This window comes from Aristolochia californica, unplaced genomic scaffold, assembly GCF_029961685.1.
Source record: "Aristolochia californica isolate CCGP_79_NKW_82.1479 unplaced genomic scaffold, dmAriCali1.0.hap1 SCAF_6, whole genome shotgun sequence".
NCBI lineage: Eukaryota > Viridiplantae > Streptophyta > Magnoliopsida > Piperales > Aristolochiaceae > Aristolochia > Aristolochia californica.
In genome coordinates, this window is record NW_027182257.1 from 5,308,951 (window position 1) to 5,326,575 (window position 17,625).

The 17,625-nt window shown below is 41.0% G+C and overlaps 1 protein-coding gene across 1 annotated transcript; it reads right to left on the reverse strand.

Moving 5' to 3' along the window:
* Positions 1–16,211: 16,211 nt before the first annotated feature.
* LOC137935202 (beta-galactosidase 8-like) lies at positions 16,212–17,327 on the reverse strand. The gene is made up of 2 exons (XM_068779895.1): positions 17,076–17,327; positions 16,212–17,024 (listed from the first exon to the last, which is right to left on the reverse strand). Exons 1-2 carry the CDS (start codon positions 17,325–17,327, stop codon positions 16,212–16,214), a joined length of 1,065 nt encoding a protein of 354 aa, XP_068635996.1.
* Between the last annotated feature and the right edge of the window lie 298 nt (positions 17,328–17,625).

Consider the following 17,625-nt stretch of genomic DNA (forward strand, 5'->3'; position numbering starts at 1 on the left):
GGGGACATCCATCCACACAATCTCTTCATATTATTTTTCATACCTTTAAGGTTATGTCGAATGTAAATTATGAAGTGTGTCAACTAATCAAACACCAGAAGACCACATACTCACCTCGTCCAGAACTTAAAAGTATTTCTCCTTTTTCATTGATCCACATAGATGTATGAGGACCCTTTAGTGTCTCAAACATTTCCCTAGTCAAGTACTTTATTACATTTATTGATGATTTTACTCGTACCGCATGGCTATTTGTTTTTAAAGAGTGATCTGAAATGTCATCCATTTTAAATCCTTTCATGCTATGGCTGTCTCTCAATTTGGTCAGAAAATCAAAGGACTTAGGTCTAATAATGCCAAAGAATATACTTTCAGAGATCTTGACTATTTTTGTCAAGAGAATGACATTATCCATCAAACATCTTGTGCCTACGCCCCCAACAAAATGGTATAGTAGAACCAAAGAACTGTCACCTTCTTGTGGTAGTGCACAACTTATTGTATACCATGAAAGTTCCATACTTTTATTGGGCGCATGCCATCCTTAATGCATGCTTGCGTATAAATAGGCTACCCACTTCCTTTCTCGATCATAAATCCCCATTTTCCTTATTGTTTCCATATGGTGATCCTTTTTTGCTTCCCTTGAAAGTCTTTGGTTGTACATGCTTTGTTCATATTACCTCCCCACAACATAATAAACTTGATCCAAAATATGTCAACTGTATCTTCTTAGGATACTGTAGCACGCAGAAGGGTTATATTTGCTACAATCCGCTCTCCAAAGGTTACTTGTGTCATGGGATGTAACTTTTTTTGAAGACTCTTCATACTACTCTGACAATGCTCCTCTGGGTCTCTCTTCTATACCAGCCTCTCTTGGACTAGTTGTGCCCCATGTTATTGAAACTTTTCAACCCCCTGAAGCGTTGCCTGACACCACACCTACGGAGTTTGCAGATCCCATCGAGGTAAGTCCATCTTCTCTATTCCTTTTGGACCACAATATGATACTCGACTCATTGCCTTAAGAAAAGAACCCAGAACTTGCATTAGACCCTCTACTTCTAACCCCATATCCAATTTTGTGTCCCACCATCGTTTATCCCCTTCATGTTGTCAATTTCTTGCATCTATCTCTTCCATCTCAGTCCCATAGTTCTATCAGGAGGCTCTAAAACATACAGGGTGGAAGGCGACAATGGATGAAGAAATGCAGGCACTCTATGAGATTCAGACATCGGCTCTAGTTTCTCTTCTATCAGATAAAAAACTTGTAGGTTGTAAGTGGGCCTTTACTGCTAAATGCAATTTGAATGGGTCAGGTTCTTGCTTTAAGGCTCGCCTCACTGCTAAAGGTTATACACAGTGCTATGGGATCGATTATGAGGAAACATTCTCTCTGGTGGCCAAAATGAACTCGGTAAGTATTTTATTATCTCTTGCTGTTAATTCTTCCTGTCCGGTCTATCAGCTTGATGTGAAAAATGTTTTTCTCAATGGGGATATAAAGAAAGAAATTTATATGGAACAACCACCTAGATTTTTTGTTGAGGAGGAGTCGATATGTTGATTGAAGAAATCTCTTTAAGGTATGAAACACTCTCCTCGCGTATGGTTTGATAAATTTAGCCAAACACTCATACGGGCTGGATTTCACAGATGTTTCATAGATCACTCATATTTCTTAAAGACACACCTAAAAGCAAAGTGATTTTGGCTGTATATGTTGGGATTTTGAGGGCATTCAGGAAACCAAGGAAAATATATGTGAAGAATTCAAAAAAAAATATCTTGGACTACTTAAATATTTTTTGGGTATTGAAGTACTTCAGACCAATACCGTACAAACATGGGATTATATTATCCCAAAGGAAGTATGTCCTTGATCTACTGGAGGAGACAGAAATCATGAGGTGTAGACCAACAGATTTCCTGATGGATTGCAATACAAAATTATCTGCAGGTACTAGAGAAAATTTGGATATTGAAAAATATCAAAGACATGTGGGGAAACTCATTATCTATGTATAACAAGGCCAGATATATCATATGCAGTAAGTGTGGTGAGTCACTACATGCACAAGCCACAAGCCTCAACTTACTCTCTGGCAAGCACTAGAAAGAATATTGCGATATTTGAAAGGAACTCCAGGAAGAGGGCTTCTCTATAAGAACCATGGTCACTTCAACATAGAAGGGTTCTCAGATGCAGATTGGGCCAAATGACAGAAAATCTACATTGAGATATTGTACAATGGTTGGAGGGAACTGGGTTACATGGAGAAGCAAGAAGTAGAATGTAGTTGCAAGGTCTAGTGCAGAAGCAGAATATAGGGCCATGACACACACAATTAGAGAGCTTCTATGGATTAGATCCCTTCTCATTAAACTGGGATTCTATAAAGAAGCCCCTATGGATCTACATTACTATAATCAGGTAGCAATACACATCACCTCAAATTCGGTCTTCCATCAGAGAAGAAAGCACATTGAGGTAAACTGCCATTTCATACGAGAGAAATTCCAAGACGACATATTATCTCTCAAACATATCTCCTCACAAAGGTAAGTAGCAGAAATTCTCACAAACCAGTCACTCATAAGATATTATCCACCATCTACAGCAAGCTTGGCATTTACGATATTTTCTCACCCCCAGCTTGAGGGGGAGTGTCACAAGGTGGGATCCACCATGATCACACGAGTTGGTGGGACACACCATGATCATATGAGGTGGCATGACGAGTCATCATACGATCTGGAATCCTTATCACATGAGTTGGAAGATTGGACAATCTTCTTTGATTTATGTAATCAATTTATCATCCCTTGATTTATGTAGATTTGGATAATCATGATTGATGTAATTAGGGATATTAGGAATCCTATCTTATCTCTTAATATATAATTTAAATAGTATAAATAGGGGTCTTGGTTGAAGGTTCAATCAAGCTCTCCACTTCTCAACTCGTGAAGAATCTCTCTCTAGCCTAAACTCTTTTTCTCTATTTTCTCTTCTCTCCTCTCTTCCTGAGTTCTCTCTCTCTCTCTCTCTCTCTCTCTCTTTGCTCTTTTTCTTCTCTCTTTCTCATCTTACTCAAGGTTTCAATAATGAAGTCCTAAATTCAATAGTTTTGCATCATTCATGTTGAATCTGCTCAGCATAGTTCACATATTTTTCTTGTGACAGTTTCAAGATATCAGTATCCCTAGTAATTCTTCAAGATATCAGTATCCCTAGTAATTCTTATCCCAAGGATTTGTTTTGCAGCACCCAAATCCTTCATTGAAAATTTCTTGGGCAACTCCCTTTTCAACTTATCTATTTCCTGTTTGCAAGCACCTACTATGAACATGTCATCAGCTTATAGTAGTAAAATGATGTAGGTTTCATCAAACTTCTTCATATAACAACAATGATCTGTCTGACACTTCAAGAAACCATTACTACTCATAAAGGTATCAAACTTCTTATACCATTGTCTTGGAGCCTGTTTTAAGACCATAAAAGCTCTTTTGAAGTTTGCACACCATTTCCTCCATTCCTTTTTCTTTGAAACCCTATGGCTACATCATGTAAATTTTGTCCTCCAAATGACCATAAAGAAAAGTTGTCTTTACATCTTACTGCTCTAAGTGCAAGTTTTCATTTGCCACTAGTCCAAACATTATTCTAATAGCAGTCAATTTTACTACTAGAGAGAAAATCTCAGTGTATTCAGTGCCTTCTTTTTGTTGAAAGCCCTTTAATACTAGTCTTACCTTGTACCACTTGCTGCCATCATGTTCGTCTTTTATTTGGCACACCCTTTTATTTTTCAAGGCTTTCTCTCTTTTGGTAACTCGATCAATTGCCATGTCTGATTGGATAATAGTGAATCCATCTCATCCCGCATGGCCAACTCCCACTTGATTGATTGATTGATTCATCAGCTTGCACGACCTCCTCATAATCTCTGGTTAACCTTTATCAGTCAACATAATATAATTTAGTGCAGGGGAGTACCTCTGTGGTGGTCTGCTAAATCTGGCAGATCTTCTGAGTCCAATCACATGAATGTTCTAATTTACTTCTTGGGGTATGTTTTCGTGGTCTTCCTGAGTAATATTCTTCATTTGAATAACTGAAAGATTTCTCAACTGAATAACTTCTGAATTCTTAGCTTCATCACTTGTGCTTTCAGACTTTGTTCTCAACCTGTCTTTATACAGGGCACCTTCATTGAAGATCACGTCCTTGCTCCTGATAACCTTATGACTTTGGTCATCCCAAAAGTGATAACCAAACTCGGTACCACCATAGACAATAAAGAAACATATTTTAGATTTAGCATCAAGTTTACTTCTAATAGCAGAATCAATGTGAATATAAGAAACACAACAAAAAACTATTAAAAAAGAAAAGTTTACTCCTTTGCCGCTCCAGATCTCTTCTGATATTTTGCAATCCAATTGTGTTGAAGGTCCTCTATTGATCAAATAGGCAACGGTGCTAATAGCCTCAAACCAAAACATATTTGGCAATCCTGCATACAATCTCATGCTCCTAGCATGCTCGTTCAAGATCTTGTTTATCCTCTCAGCTACACCATTTTGTTGAGGTTATCCAAAAATGGTCTTCTTCATCTTGATTCCATTATCAGCACAATACCGCTTGAAATCATCATCTATGTATTCTCCCCCATTATCTGATTGCAAGCACTTCACCTTCAAATCTGTCTCATTCTCAACCATTGCTCTCCATCTCTTGAATGTATCAAATACATCAGATTTCTTTTTAAGGAAATAAACCAATACATTTCTGCTTGCATCATCAATAAATATCACATAGTAGTTAGAACCCACTAGGGTAAGTAACAGTTGAAGGCCTTGTTAGGAATTAAATGCCCTAATTCCAAACTAACAAGAACAATACTAATAATCATAGAAGAAAGAAAAAGCGAACACAAAAATAGACAACAAGATTTACATAGGTACACCTCAAGGTGAGACTACAACCTATCTTCTGCCGCTGTAGTAATCCACTATGAAGATGAAATAGTTTACAAGAAAAGTCACACACTTACATGTGTTTCTCTCTAACCACTTGGGCTACAATTTGAGATGCTCCTTGGATTAAGATGATAAAACCCTAATAGCGGCGCACCTCAATTATAAAGAGAAAATTAGGGCAACTGTTATACAACTCAGCATAGGGTGTTAATTAGGCTTGACAACTTAACAATCTCCCACTTGGAGACTTAATCCATCATCAATATCTCCTTTGCAGTGGCAACAACTTCTCAATCCTCAGAGAGAACTCCAACTGAAGTTGAACACAACTTTAGTTTCTCGATCGTAATAGTCTTTGTCAACATATCAGCCAGGTTCTAACTCCCTTGAATCTTCTCAAGTGCTAAGACTCCATCGTCCAGAGCCAATCTGATGAAGTGATAGCGCACCTGTATGTGCATTGTTCTGGCTTGATAAACATGATTCTTTATTAAATGAATAGCACTCTGATTGTCACAATACAACACAATCTTCTCATGTTTGAGACCTAATTTTTCCTTGGTGGCTTCAGTCATGACGATGTATTCTGCCTCAATGGTGGAAAGAGCAACTATCTTCTACAACTTAGAAACCCAACTAACTGCTGTACCACCCAATGTGTATACATATCCACTGGTACTCTTCCTACCATTAATGTCTCCAGTCATGTCAGCATCTAGATAGCCCTGTAATCCCAAATTTGAGTTTTTGAAACATAAGGCTGAGTCTGTAGTGCCTCTCATATACCCGAGAATCCACTTTACTGCTTCCCAGTGTGGTTTACTTGGATTACTCATATATCTGCTCACAACCCCCATTGCATGAGCTATTTCTGGTCTAATACACACCATGGCATACATGAGACTACCAATAGTAGAAGGATAAGGTACATTGGCCATGTTGGCTCGCTCCTGTATTTTAGAAGGTGACTGCTCCTTAGAGAGCCTAGAGTGACTAGCCAAAGGAGTACTCATTGGTTTTACATCATTCATGTTGAATCAGCTCAGCACCTTCTTCACATTTTCTTCTTGTGATAGTTTCAAGACATCAGTATCTCTAGTAATTCTTATACCATTGTCTTGGAATTTTTTTATGACCATACATGCTCTTTTGAAGTTTGCGTACCATTTTCTCCTTTCCTTGCACTTTGAAATCCTGTGGTTGCATCATGTAAATTTTTTCCTTCAAATTACCATGAAGAAAGGATGTCTTTACATTCAACTGCTCAAAGTACAGGTCGTTATTTGTCACTAGTTCAAGCTCTATTCTAATAGTAGTCAATTTCACTACTGGAGAGAAAATCTAAGTGTAGTCAATGCCTTGTTTTTGTTGAAAGCCCTTTACCACCAGTCTTGCCTTGTACTGCTTGTTGTCATCATGTTTGTCTTTTATTCAGTACACCCATTTATTCTACAAGGCCTTCTTTCCTTTTGGTAGCTCGGTCAACTGTCATGTCTTATTGGATAACAATGAATCCATCTCATCCCACATGGCCAACTCCCACTTGGTTAATCCATCAACTTGCACAATTTCCTCATAACTCTCTGGTTTACCTTTATCAGTCAATAAAATATAATTAAGTGTAGGGGAGTACCTTTGTGGTGGTCTGCTAGTTCTGGTAGATCCCCTGAGTTCAGTCACAGGAATTTATGTTTGCCTGGTATGTGTGAGAAATATTATCCATCTCAATAGCTGGAAGATCTCTCAACTGAATCACTTTAGACTTCTTGGCTTCATCACTTGTGCTCTTAGACTTTGTTCTCGACCTGTCTTTATACAAGGCACCTTCATTGAAGATCACATCCTTGCTCCTGATAACCTTACGACTTTGGTTATCCCAAAATCGATAACCAAACTCAGTACCATCATAGCCATTAGATAAACATAATTTAGATTTGGCATCAAGTTTACTTCTAGCATCAGAATCAATGTGAATATAAGAAATACAACCAAACACTTTCAAGAAAGAAAGGTTTACCTCTTTGTCGCTCCAGACCTCTTCTGGTATTTTTCAATCCAATGGTGTTAAGCGACCTCAGTTGATCAAATAGGCAACAGTGCTAATAGCTTCTGACCAAAACATCTTTGGCAATCCCGCATGTAATCTCATGCTCCTAGCATGCTCGTTCAAAGTTCTATTCATCCTCACAGCCACACCATTCTGTTGAGGTTTCCAGGAATAGTCTTCTGCATCTTGATTCCATTATAGGCACAGTACCACTTGAAATCATCATCGATGTATTCTCCCCCATTATCTGACTGTAGGCACTTCACCTTCAAATCTGTCTCATTCTCAACCTTTGTTCTCCATCTCTTAAAGGTATCAATGATATCAAATTAATTTTTCAAGAAATAACCCATACCTTTCTGCTTGCATCATCAATAAATGTCACATAGTAGTTAGAACCACCAGGGGAAGTAACAATTGATGCCCCCCACACATCTGTGTGAACCAACTCCAAGTTTCCTGTCTTTTGCTCCTTTTCTAGCCTTAGAAAAGCAAACCCTTTTCTGCTTGCCAAAAATATAGCCTTCACATAAACTGTTGTTTATGGTTTTCAACCCTGGTAGCTTCCCTTTGGATTGAAGTACTTTCATTCCCTTCTCACTCATGTGACTGAGCCTATAATGCCACAAATTAGAATCAGTAACAGCATAAAAAACTGTAACCGTGTCTCTGCAACTGGAAGTGATGTAAAGAGTTCTAGTTTTAACTCCTCGTGCAACAACCATGGCTCCCTTAGTGATTTTCCAGGCAACACCATTAAAAGTCACATTATGACCTTCATCATTAAGTTGCCCTACTGAGATCATATTACGCATAAGTTTTGGTACATGTCTCACCTTGTGAATTTTCCACATTGACCTGTTTGACTTCCTCATACTGACATTACCAATACCGACAATATCCAAAGGTTCTCCATCAGCAAGATACACCTTCCCGTGATCTCCAACAACATAGTTCTCCATAATCTCATGATGTGCGGTGGTGTGAAAAGAAACTCCCGAATCTAACACCCAAGAGTCAATAGGGCTATCAATCGACAAGAATGAAGTATCTTGTACCTCTTTAGTCACCACATTTGCAGAAACTTTTTTTTTCATCCTTCTTCGGTGCTCTGCTGTTCTTCTTTATGCGACCAGACTTGCCACAATTCCAGCACTCAACATTTCTTCCGAATTTTGAATTGCTTCTTCTATTCCTTGACCTCCCTCTACCATTGACCTTGTTAAAATTCCTCTCGAAATTCATGCCCCTAGTATCGACACTTAGGGCAGAATTAGATGTTGATGATTCTCCAAAGTCCTTTCAACGAACTTCCTCAGCAAGAATGGTATCCCGATCATCATTAAAAATTAACTTCCCCTTGCCTGCAAAGTTGCTGACCGCAGCCCTCATAGGCTCCTAAAAATTTGGCTGAGATGCCAAAAGAATTAAAGCACGAACCTCATCACCAAATTTAATCTGAACAAAGGTCAATTGATTGATAATCGTGCTAAACTCATTCAAATGCGATGCTATTGATGTATTTTCTGTCATCTTTCAATTGAAGAGTTTTTTCATGAGATGTACCTAATTATTTGCGGAAGGCTTCTGATACATGACAGACAAAATTTTCATCATCCAGCAAGTACCCAACTGACTTCTATCGTCACTTACCGATTGCTCCGATCACTGATTGCTGGATGATTACATCATTGTTACTATTTTTTGTTGTTGTTGTTGTATCTCATTGTTTGCCATCTTCATTCGGAAACCAATCTGGTAATTTTGCTGTCGATTATGTTGAAGATAAGATTTGAAGATAAGGAGATTTGAGATTAGAAGATAAGATTTGAAGATAAGAAGATTTGTAATTTGAATTTATACGGGATAAACTCCCTTATATACATGTAATCTGATTTGTATCATTTAATAAGAAAACTAGGAAAAATTAATATGATATCAGAGAGACCTGATTTTCACGATCGTGAAATCGCCGCTTTCGGCTCTGGAATGATACCGTTGAGGTTCAAACCTCTCAGTAAACAGAATACCTCTCGACCATTTTTCCATCTGTGACGTTCCCTGAGAGACACAACCCAAACCTTTTGTCCACAATCCTGAGACATCTTTGCAACGTTCGCCAAGAAATGTGACCGAAGCTCCATTTCTTTGTTATGGTCCCTAGTCATGGATCGAGTAACTCGGAATGGGATTTGATTTTTCAGCACTGTAATAGAGCATTTGCTCTCGGTAAGGGCAGATAAAGAGGCCCCTTTCTTGGTCTGGTCTCGGGTAGGAGGAAAGCAACCTCCTTTGTGGGACTAAGTTGTTGCTCGGTAAGGGCAGATGACCCTTGTTACTGCTACTCAGACAGGAAACGAGGGTTTGGACCCCTCTTTGCTACTGCTTGTGTTAGGGCTGCAAGCCCCTAACTTGGACAGTCCTTGGACCTGAGGTTAGGGTTCCTAACCTGGCTTCTTGCTGGTCTTGGTTGCTAAAAAAACTCTGATTTATGGCGTCTCGTGGTGTGGTGATGGAGAAGCCTCAATTCCGGCTCGGAAAGAGAGGGAGAAGCCCTCTTTAGCTGCTGAGAATGGATGGGAGGTTGAGGCCCCTAATTGAACTTGGAAAAGGTACAAAATTCACCTCTCCTCTTCGGTGTGGATCAATGTAAACATAAATCAAAATATGGAAGAATGAAATTCAGATTCAAGAGGAAACCTGGACCTAGAGCTCATCAAGGAGACCTCCAAACCCTAGAGCTCGTCAAGGAGAACTCCAAACCCTGTTTAACCTAATTCAAGACTTGCCCCTTTTCTCATTCCCTTGCTCTCTAAGTAGGCTTGACGTCCACCCTAGTTTTAGGGTTAAATATTACAATTCTGCCCCTATGGCAATTTAACTTAGTTAATGCAAAAAAAAAAAGAATTTAAAAAAATATGGAAAGAAAGCTATTAACTCTGTAACTCAATGCGCCTCCATTGTATGACTCGGTTAGCTATTGAGTCCTCAACATCTGCCTCCCCTATGAGAAAGAGCTTGTCCTCAAGCTCGTAAGCTAGGTAGACTTGTTTGAAGGTGTCCAACTGTTCTCATGTCGCTGCGTCTAGTTCTATAGCTTTCCACTGGACTAGAATCTCCCACTAGTCATTGACCAAATGGGCGCGTAACACTACGACTAGTGTGAGAATGACGTGGCTGTTGTCCACCTGAGGAAGGAACGGAGTGGATGTGGGCGGTGATCCCGTATACGGTTTCAGGAGGGTTATATGAAACACATCTTACAGCTTTGCCGTGGCTTGAAGTTATAGTTGATAGGCCACTGGTTCCATGCGTCGAATAGAGAAAGGCCCAAAGTACTTGGGTGAGAGCTTATGGCGTGGCAGTCTGGTAATGGACTGCTGTCGGTACAGTTGGAGGCGTAACCAAACATAGTCCCCTTCCTAGTATGAGATGTCTCGATGTCCATTGTCGTAGAAATCTTTCATGCAAACCTGAGCTCGTCGTAGGCGTTCTATAATATTTTGTAATACCTGGTCACGATCCTTGAGTGCATGATCAATGGCGTCCACATGGATGGACCCTGGAGTATAAGAGAGTAGCCGAGGAGGATCCTTGCTGTAGAGAACCCTAAAATGAGTGGATTGCAAAGCGGAGTGGAGTGAAGTGTTGTAACAGTATTCAGCCCACGGTACACACTGAACCCAGTGTTTCAGACAATCACCCACAAGGCACCGCATATACATTTCGACGGTGCGGTTAACCACCTCCATTTGGCCATCTGTCTGGGGATGATATGAGGAGGAAAATGCCAACTTCATGCCGCACAGATGAAAATGTTCCCGCCAGAAAGTACTGGTAAATACAACATTCCAATCACTGACAATTGATTCTGGAATGCCATGTAAGCGAATAATATGCTCAAGGACGGTTTGTGCCACTCGTGATGCTGTATATGGATGACCCATAGGAATAAAATGTGCATACTTGGAGAACCGATCAACTGATTTGCAGGCTGACTGTGGAAAGCCCTCGACAAAGACCATCGAAATATGGATCAAGACTTGTGTAGGGGGTGCGAGATGTTGTAGAAAACATACTGGACTTAAGTGGTCAACTTTGTTGCGTTGACATACCTGACATGCAGAGACATATGTGGCTATGGTGGTCGTCATGGCTTGCCAATAAAAATCTGCTCGAACACGTTGCAAATTTTTCTGGATGCCTTCATGTGTGCTATCATGGTAGGTAGAGAGGATGGCTGGAATCAACTCGGAAGTGTGTGGTAGATAAATCCGTTGTTTGTAGCAAATAAGGGAATCCTGGACGGACCACTTAGAACCCAGTGTCCCCTCTGTGACTTTTCTGTGTAGCTCCTGCAGGATAGGAAGAGTGGCATGGGCCTCTCTCACCAAGTCCAAGATGAGGAAACGAGGTTGGTGATTGCATATATGAGTTGCTGGTGTTCAAAAGGCCGTGATAAGGCATCTGATGCCTTGTTTAATCGTCCCGAATGGTACTCGACTGAAAAATCAAATCCCATCAACTTACTGATCCAGTGCTGATGTGGCAAAATCATGATGCGCTGTTCAAGTAAGAATTTAAGGCTGTAATGATCAATACGGATGAGAAATGCATGACCCCATAAGTAAGGACGCCAGTGTTGGACCACCTTGGTCAACCCGATTAATTCTCTTCCATATGCTGCCAATTTTTCATGTCATGCTACCAACTGCCTACTGAAATATGCTATGGGGGTGTGACTGCTACTATAAGACGGCCCCAATGCCCCCATCGGACGCGTCACACTCAACCACAAATAAGTCCTCAAAATTGGGAAGTTCTAGAACTGGTGTGGAGGTGAGAACTAGTTTGAGGGCCTCAAAAGACTGTGTGTCCTCATCATTCCAAATAAAGGAATTCTTCTTGAGGAGACTGGTCAATGGTGCTGCCAAGGGACCGTAGTTTTGAATGAATTTACGGTAGTATCCATCTAGGCCCAAAAATCCTCTCTAAGTAGAGCAAGACTGCGGTTGTAGCCAATCATGAATTACCTGAATCTTCTCGGGATCAACAGTGACCCCCGCATGTGATATAATATGGCCGAGATAGGCGACATGTGATGCCGTAAAAGAGCATTTGGATTTCTTCAAATAGAGCTGATGAGCTCATAATAATTCCAAAACTATCCGTAAATGCACTAAATGCTCTTCCCCGGGCTTGTTGTATATGAGTATATCATTAAAAAAAATAAGTACAATTTTTTTAAAATAGTTGCTAATTACATCATTCATCAGTGCTTGAAAAGTGGATGGTGCGTTTGATAACCCATACGGCATGAACACAAACTGAAAATGGCCGTGATGTGTGCAGAAGGTCGTCTTCTCAATGTCGGAGAGGTGCATACGAAGCTGATGATATCCAGAGCATAAATCTAGTTTAGTGAAGACCCACGAACCATGTAATTCATCCAGGAGCTCCTCCACTACAGGAATAGGGAACTTATCCTTCAAAATTTGAGCATTTAACTCCCTATAATCGATACAAAATCTCCATGTGCCATCATGTTTCTTCACGAGCAAGACGGGTGAAGAGAAAGGGGACCAGTTGTTGCGAATAAGGCTCTATTGTAACATGGCCTAGCACTGTCGCTCGATTTCATCTTTCTATAGGTGGGGATACCGGTATGGCTGAACTACCACCACATTAGAACTTGGTTTTAAACAGATCCTATGGTCACAGTGTCTCAAGGGAGGCAATCCGGAAGCCTCATGGAAGAGGTCTGAGAACTCCTCGAGAAGTTTTTCGATAGTACTATCCGGTTGGTCTTGTGTGTGAATGGTATGAAGGTGGTGGGGTTTGTCCACCTGACTACCCTATAATAGCACTTGTCGTTCGCTCAATACAAAGCTCATAGTCAAAGCAGAGAAGTCCCACAATATAGGTCCCAAGGATTCTAACCATTTAATGCCTAACACCATATCAAATCTTGCAAAAGGTATGACAAAAAATTCTGAATGAAATAAAGTCGTACCAATTGAAAATTTTACCGCTTTGCTAATCCCCTAGCTAGGGACTTTCTTGCCATTAGCAACTGAATCCGTGGCTGTTGGGTGTGAATGGATCTGTAACTGAAGATACTGAGCGGCTGTCAAGCTAAGAAAATTGTGTGTACTTCTTGAATCCACTAGTCCCACAAGTTCCTGGTCGAGGATTCGAGCTCTGACTTGCATAGTTTTAGCAGATTTTTGTCCAGTAATGGCATGCAGAGAGATGGTAGGTGGTTCCTCCTCAATAAGATCATCACTATTTTCTGTATCCTCTGTTTCATCCACTTTGAACCAGAACAACCTGTTACATTGGTGGCCTGCCCTGTATGGTTCATCACAATTGTAGCACAGATTCTTGGATCTCCGATCCGCCATCTCAGAACTGGTTAATTTTTTGATATACTAAGGTGGTGGGTTACTAGAGCGTGTCTCGGCTGCCAGAGTAGGAATTGGATTATTTCTGGGCGGTGGTAATGTAGGATATGGCACTCGAGGAGAAGTATTTTGTTGCCCTTGCCAGTTGGAGGAAGTGTTCCATTCCCCTTGCCAAACTGGTCTACGATGCTGAAGCCATTGCCGTTGTTCCATTGCTTGAGCTAAATTCATTGCCTGAGCCAAATCTAAAGGTGAATGAACTTCCACCTCTAACCTCAGAGATTTAGTGAGGCCTGCTGTAAATAAGTTGACCTGCTGGTCGACTCGTACCAATCTGCCAGCACGAGCCAATTTTTCTTGGAATTATTTTTGACACAGTTCAACTGACCCAGTTTGTCTCAACAGGACTAAATCTCCCATGGGTTTGCATTGGGCGGGAGTGCCAAATCGAATTGTGCTTAACTCTTTAAATTCATCCCAATTCAACAGTAATCTTTCTAGTTCCACCTGGTGAAACCATAGTTGTGCCTCATCTAACATGTGGAAAGCGGCAAGTCCCCCTTTGTCAAACTCAGCAGTCCCTTGATTTGAAAAAAAATTCTCACATCTATGCAACCAAATTAAGGGATTCACGGACCCATTATATGTAGGAAAATCCAATTTTGTGTACCTGGGTATTGTACCTCCACTCTGCGGTGTCTAGATAGCGGTGTGCCCAACAAACTGCTCCTCCCTTCGGTTGTGCAAATGATTCTCCCCCCTTGGGTCCGGGCTAGAGTGTCTCTCTGCCATGAGATCTGATATCCTGCTAGTGAGTCGCTAGAGTTTCAAGCTCATGCTAGGAATTTGTTCCCATTTTTCTCATGCTTCAACTTGTTCATCTTGCATCCTTTTGATCATGCTTTTCAGTTCTTCATTATTGGATGTATCCCCCACGTTACACTGCTCTAATACCAAGTTATTATTTGTACCTAGTCATGGATCGAGTAACTCGGCGTGGGATTTGATTTTCTAGCACTGTAATAGAGCAACTGCTCTCGGTAAGGGCAAATAAAGAGGTTCCTTTCTTGGTCTGGTCACGGGTAGGAAGAAAGCAACCTCCTTTGTGGGATTAGGCTACTCGTAGGTAAGGGCAGAGGACCCTTGTTGCTACTACTCGGACAGGAGGGGAAGGGGTCCCCTTCTTGGTCACAGAAAAGAGGGTTTGGACCCCTCGTTGCTGCTGATCGTGTTAGGGCTGCAAGCCCCTAAGTTGGACAATCCTTGGACCTGAGGTTAGGGGTTCCTAACCTGGCTTCTTGCTGGTCTTGATTGTTGAAAAAATCTGATTTATGGCTGCTCGTGGTGAGGTGATGGAGAAGCCTCAATTCAGGCTCGGAAAGAGAGGGAGAAAGCTCTCTTTAGCTGCTGTCAATGAATGGGAGGTTGAAGCCCCTGATTGAACTAGGAAAAGGGACAACAATTCCCCTCTCCTCTTCGGTATGAATCAATGTAAACAAAAATCAAAATATGGAAGAGGGAAATTCAGATTCAAGAGGGAACCTAGACCTAGAGCTCATCAAGGATACCTCCAAACCCTGTTTAACCTAATTCAAGGTTTGCCCATTTTCTCCTTCCCTTGACCTCTAAGTAGGCTTGTCGTCCACCCTAGTTTTAGGATTAAATATTACAATTCTGCCCTTATGGCAATTTAACTTAGTTAATGCATAAAAAAACGAATTTAAAACAATATGGAAAGAAAGCTATTAACTCTATAACTCAGTGCGCCTCCGTTGTATGACTCGATTAGCTATTGAGTCCTCAACATTCTTTTTTGACAAAGGTGTCTGATTCGTCGTCACTTCTGGATCCGGTGATGACACCATTGAAGTTTAGAACCTCTCCACCCGGGTTCCAGCTTTGCTTTGCCATTGTGCTTTCCAGTCTCCTGGCCTTCTCCCGCTGCCACAAAGGGGTTCATCTGAAGAGGGAAATCTCCTCTTTTGGAAATTTGGAGACATTTAAAAATTCAGATTTTTGGTGCAAACCCTGAGGTTGCTAGAGATCATAATTATTCTGGCATGTGGTGCACCTGACAAGGCCTCTCTCTATGCACATGCCGAGGTTTTTAGAAATTCAATTTTTCTAGTGTGTGGGGAACACGCCTAGGAATCTCGCTAGAAACCCAGACCTCTGCACGAAGGCCAATAATTTCATGCAGCCCTAAATATTTTTTTTGGTACCACTGCGTGATTAGCCGTGTGTTAGACTTTATTCCATGGGTCTCTAGCTTGAAGGACAACACGTCAATCCATTATACTGCTCAATAGCGTTACCTTTCAACAAGGATATTGCAAGCATGGCATCCAACCTTGCTAATCCCAATCACCCACTGTATCTTCACCATCTAGATCAGCCAGGGTTGGTTCTCTTACCACAACTCCTCATTGAGGAGAATTATAGCACATGGAGTCATTCTATGACTACGACTCTAATTGTCAAAAACTAATATGGTTTTGTTGATGGATCACTAAAGCGACCAAACAAGGATGCTAATGATGAATTTGTTACGGTCCTGGATCTAACACAATGATTTGTAGGGAAGAAGAAGAGAAGAGAAGAAGAAAATCAAACTGAAGGAAAGCTTGAGACCCTAGGTTCGGTGAGGAGAACTCACATCCTTAGGTTCATTGAGGAGAACACACACCCTAGAGATCGTTCCGGAGAACTCCAAATCCCTTGTTTAACCTAAAATCAAGACTTGTCTTTCCCATTCCTTTCACCCCTTAAGTAGGGTTCAAGAGTACAAAATTACATATATGCCCCTCCACGGCATTCAACCTGAAAAGTAAGTACATATATGCCCCCCATTGGAGAAAGAGCTTGTCCTCAAGCTCGAGTTCTGGACAGGCCCGCCAGAAATGAGGTAAGTGCTCCAATGTAGTACCACGGACGGTGAGGTTGCAACCATGAACGAGGCTATGGGAAGCTTCGCTATAATTAAAATAATTGTCACAACCAATATGTGAAGCAACATGAGTGGCCCAAGAGTGTCCCATGCTCTGGCCATTAACCCATGCCGTACCCTTCCCCATGCCAGTAAAATCTATGGCAATGGGATCATTTCCATATGAAGCATCAAAGTTTGTCTTATACCATAGCGAAGGTTGAATCTTAGGAAAGTTGGAACATGAGATCCATTGTGATGACCCACCACCTGAAAGGCCTAATCCCTCACCTTTCAATCCAGGCTGATACATCCATTGGCATGAAGATAGATCTAGCGGTGCATTGATCCCCCTTAGCTTAATAGGGCTAGTAATTTCAGCACCCCAAGTATCAAAGAATGCCCCATAGTGCTGGAGACCAACTGTAGCACTTAAGAAATCCATAATGTTTCTCCCAAGTGCAAGTGTAATGTCCTTTTCCACGGTGACTTTTGCATATCCATTGTCTCCCCATCCATTCCCAGCAAGTTTCCCATTGACAAAAGCATGGAGAGCATAATTGGGTCCCTTGGCTGAATACCACAAATAGTCACTAACATCAGTAGTAGTATTAATTTGCTTCAGCAATCTAGCTTTTGGGAAGGAGTCACTCTGTGAAATGAACACAGGTTTAATCACCCAACTCCAACCTGACTAAAATACTTCCGAAGAACCAACAATATTTTGGGAACTAGACTTAAGGCATTTCATCGCCAAATGAGTAGTTTGAGAGTTACTCTTTGTTGTGTTGAGGACCACATTCTGGCAATTAGGTAGGGTGCTCACATACCAAGAAGGTAAATGATATGAGGTACCCTTGAAACTGACAGCAGCATCAAACTCTGTACCAATATTGGCGAGAAAAATAGCATAACTACCTGCATCTGTTTTGTTGTTGGAACTCTGTGCCACCATTGCTGCAAGACATCCATGAATACAGTGTCCCAATATCATTGCATTCCAACAATTTAAATTCCTCTATGAGATTTTGTCAAAAACTCTTATAGTATCATCCACCTTAAGTGCCTTGACATGCATGTCATGAAACTGGGTAGCAACATCATACACCCTACATACCAGTGGTTCGGTAGTTTCAAATTGAGACACAACTCCAATTTTTGAAATCCAAACAGGATTCAACTGATTCAAAATTACTTCTATTTGCCCCAGTTTTTCCAGTGTACCATATATTTTCTTTGCATAAACTATTGCC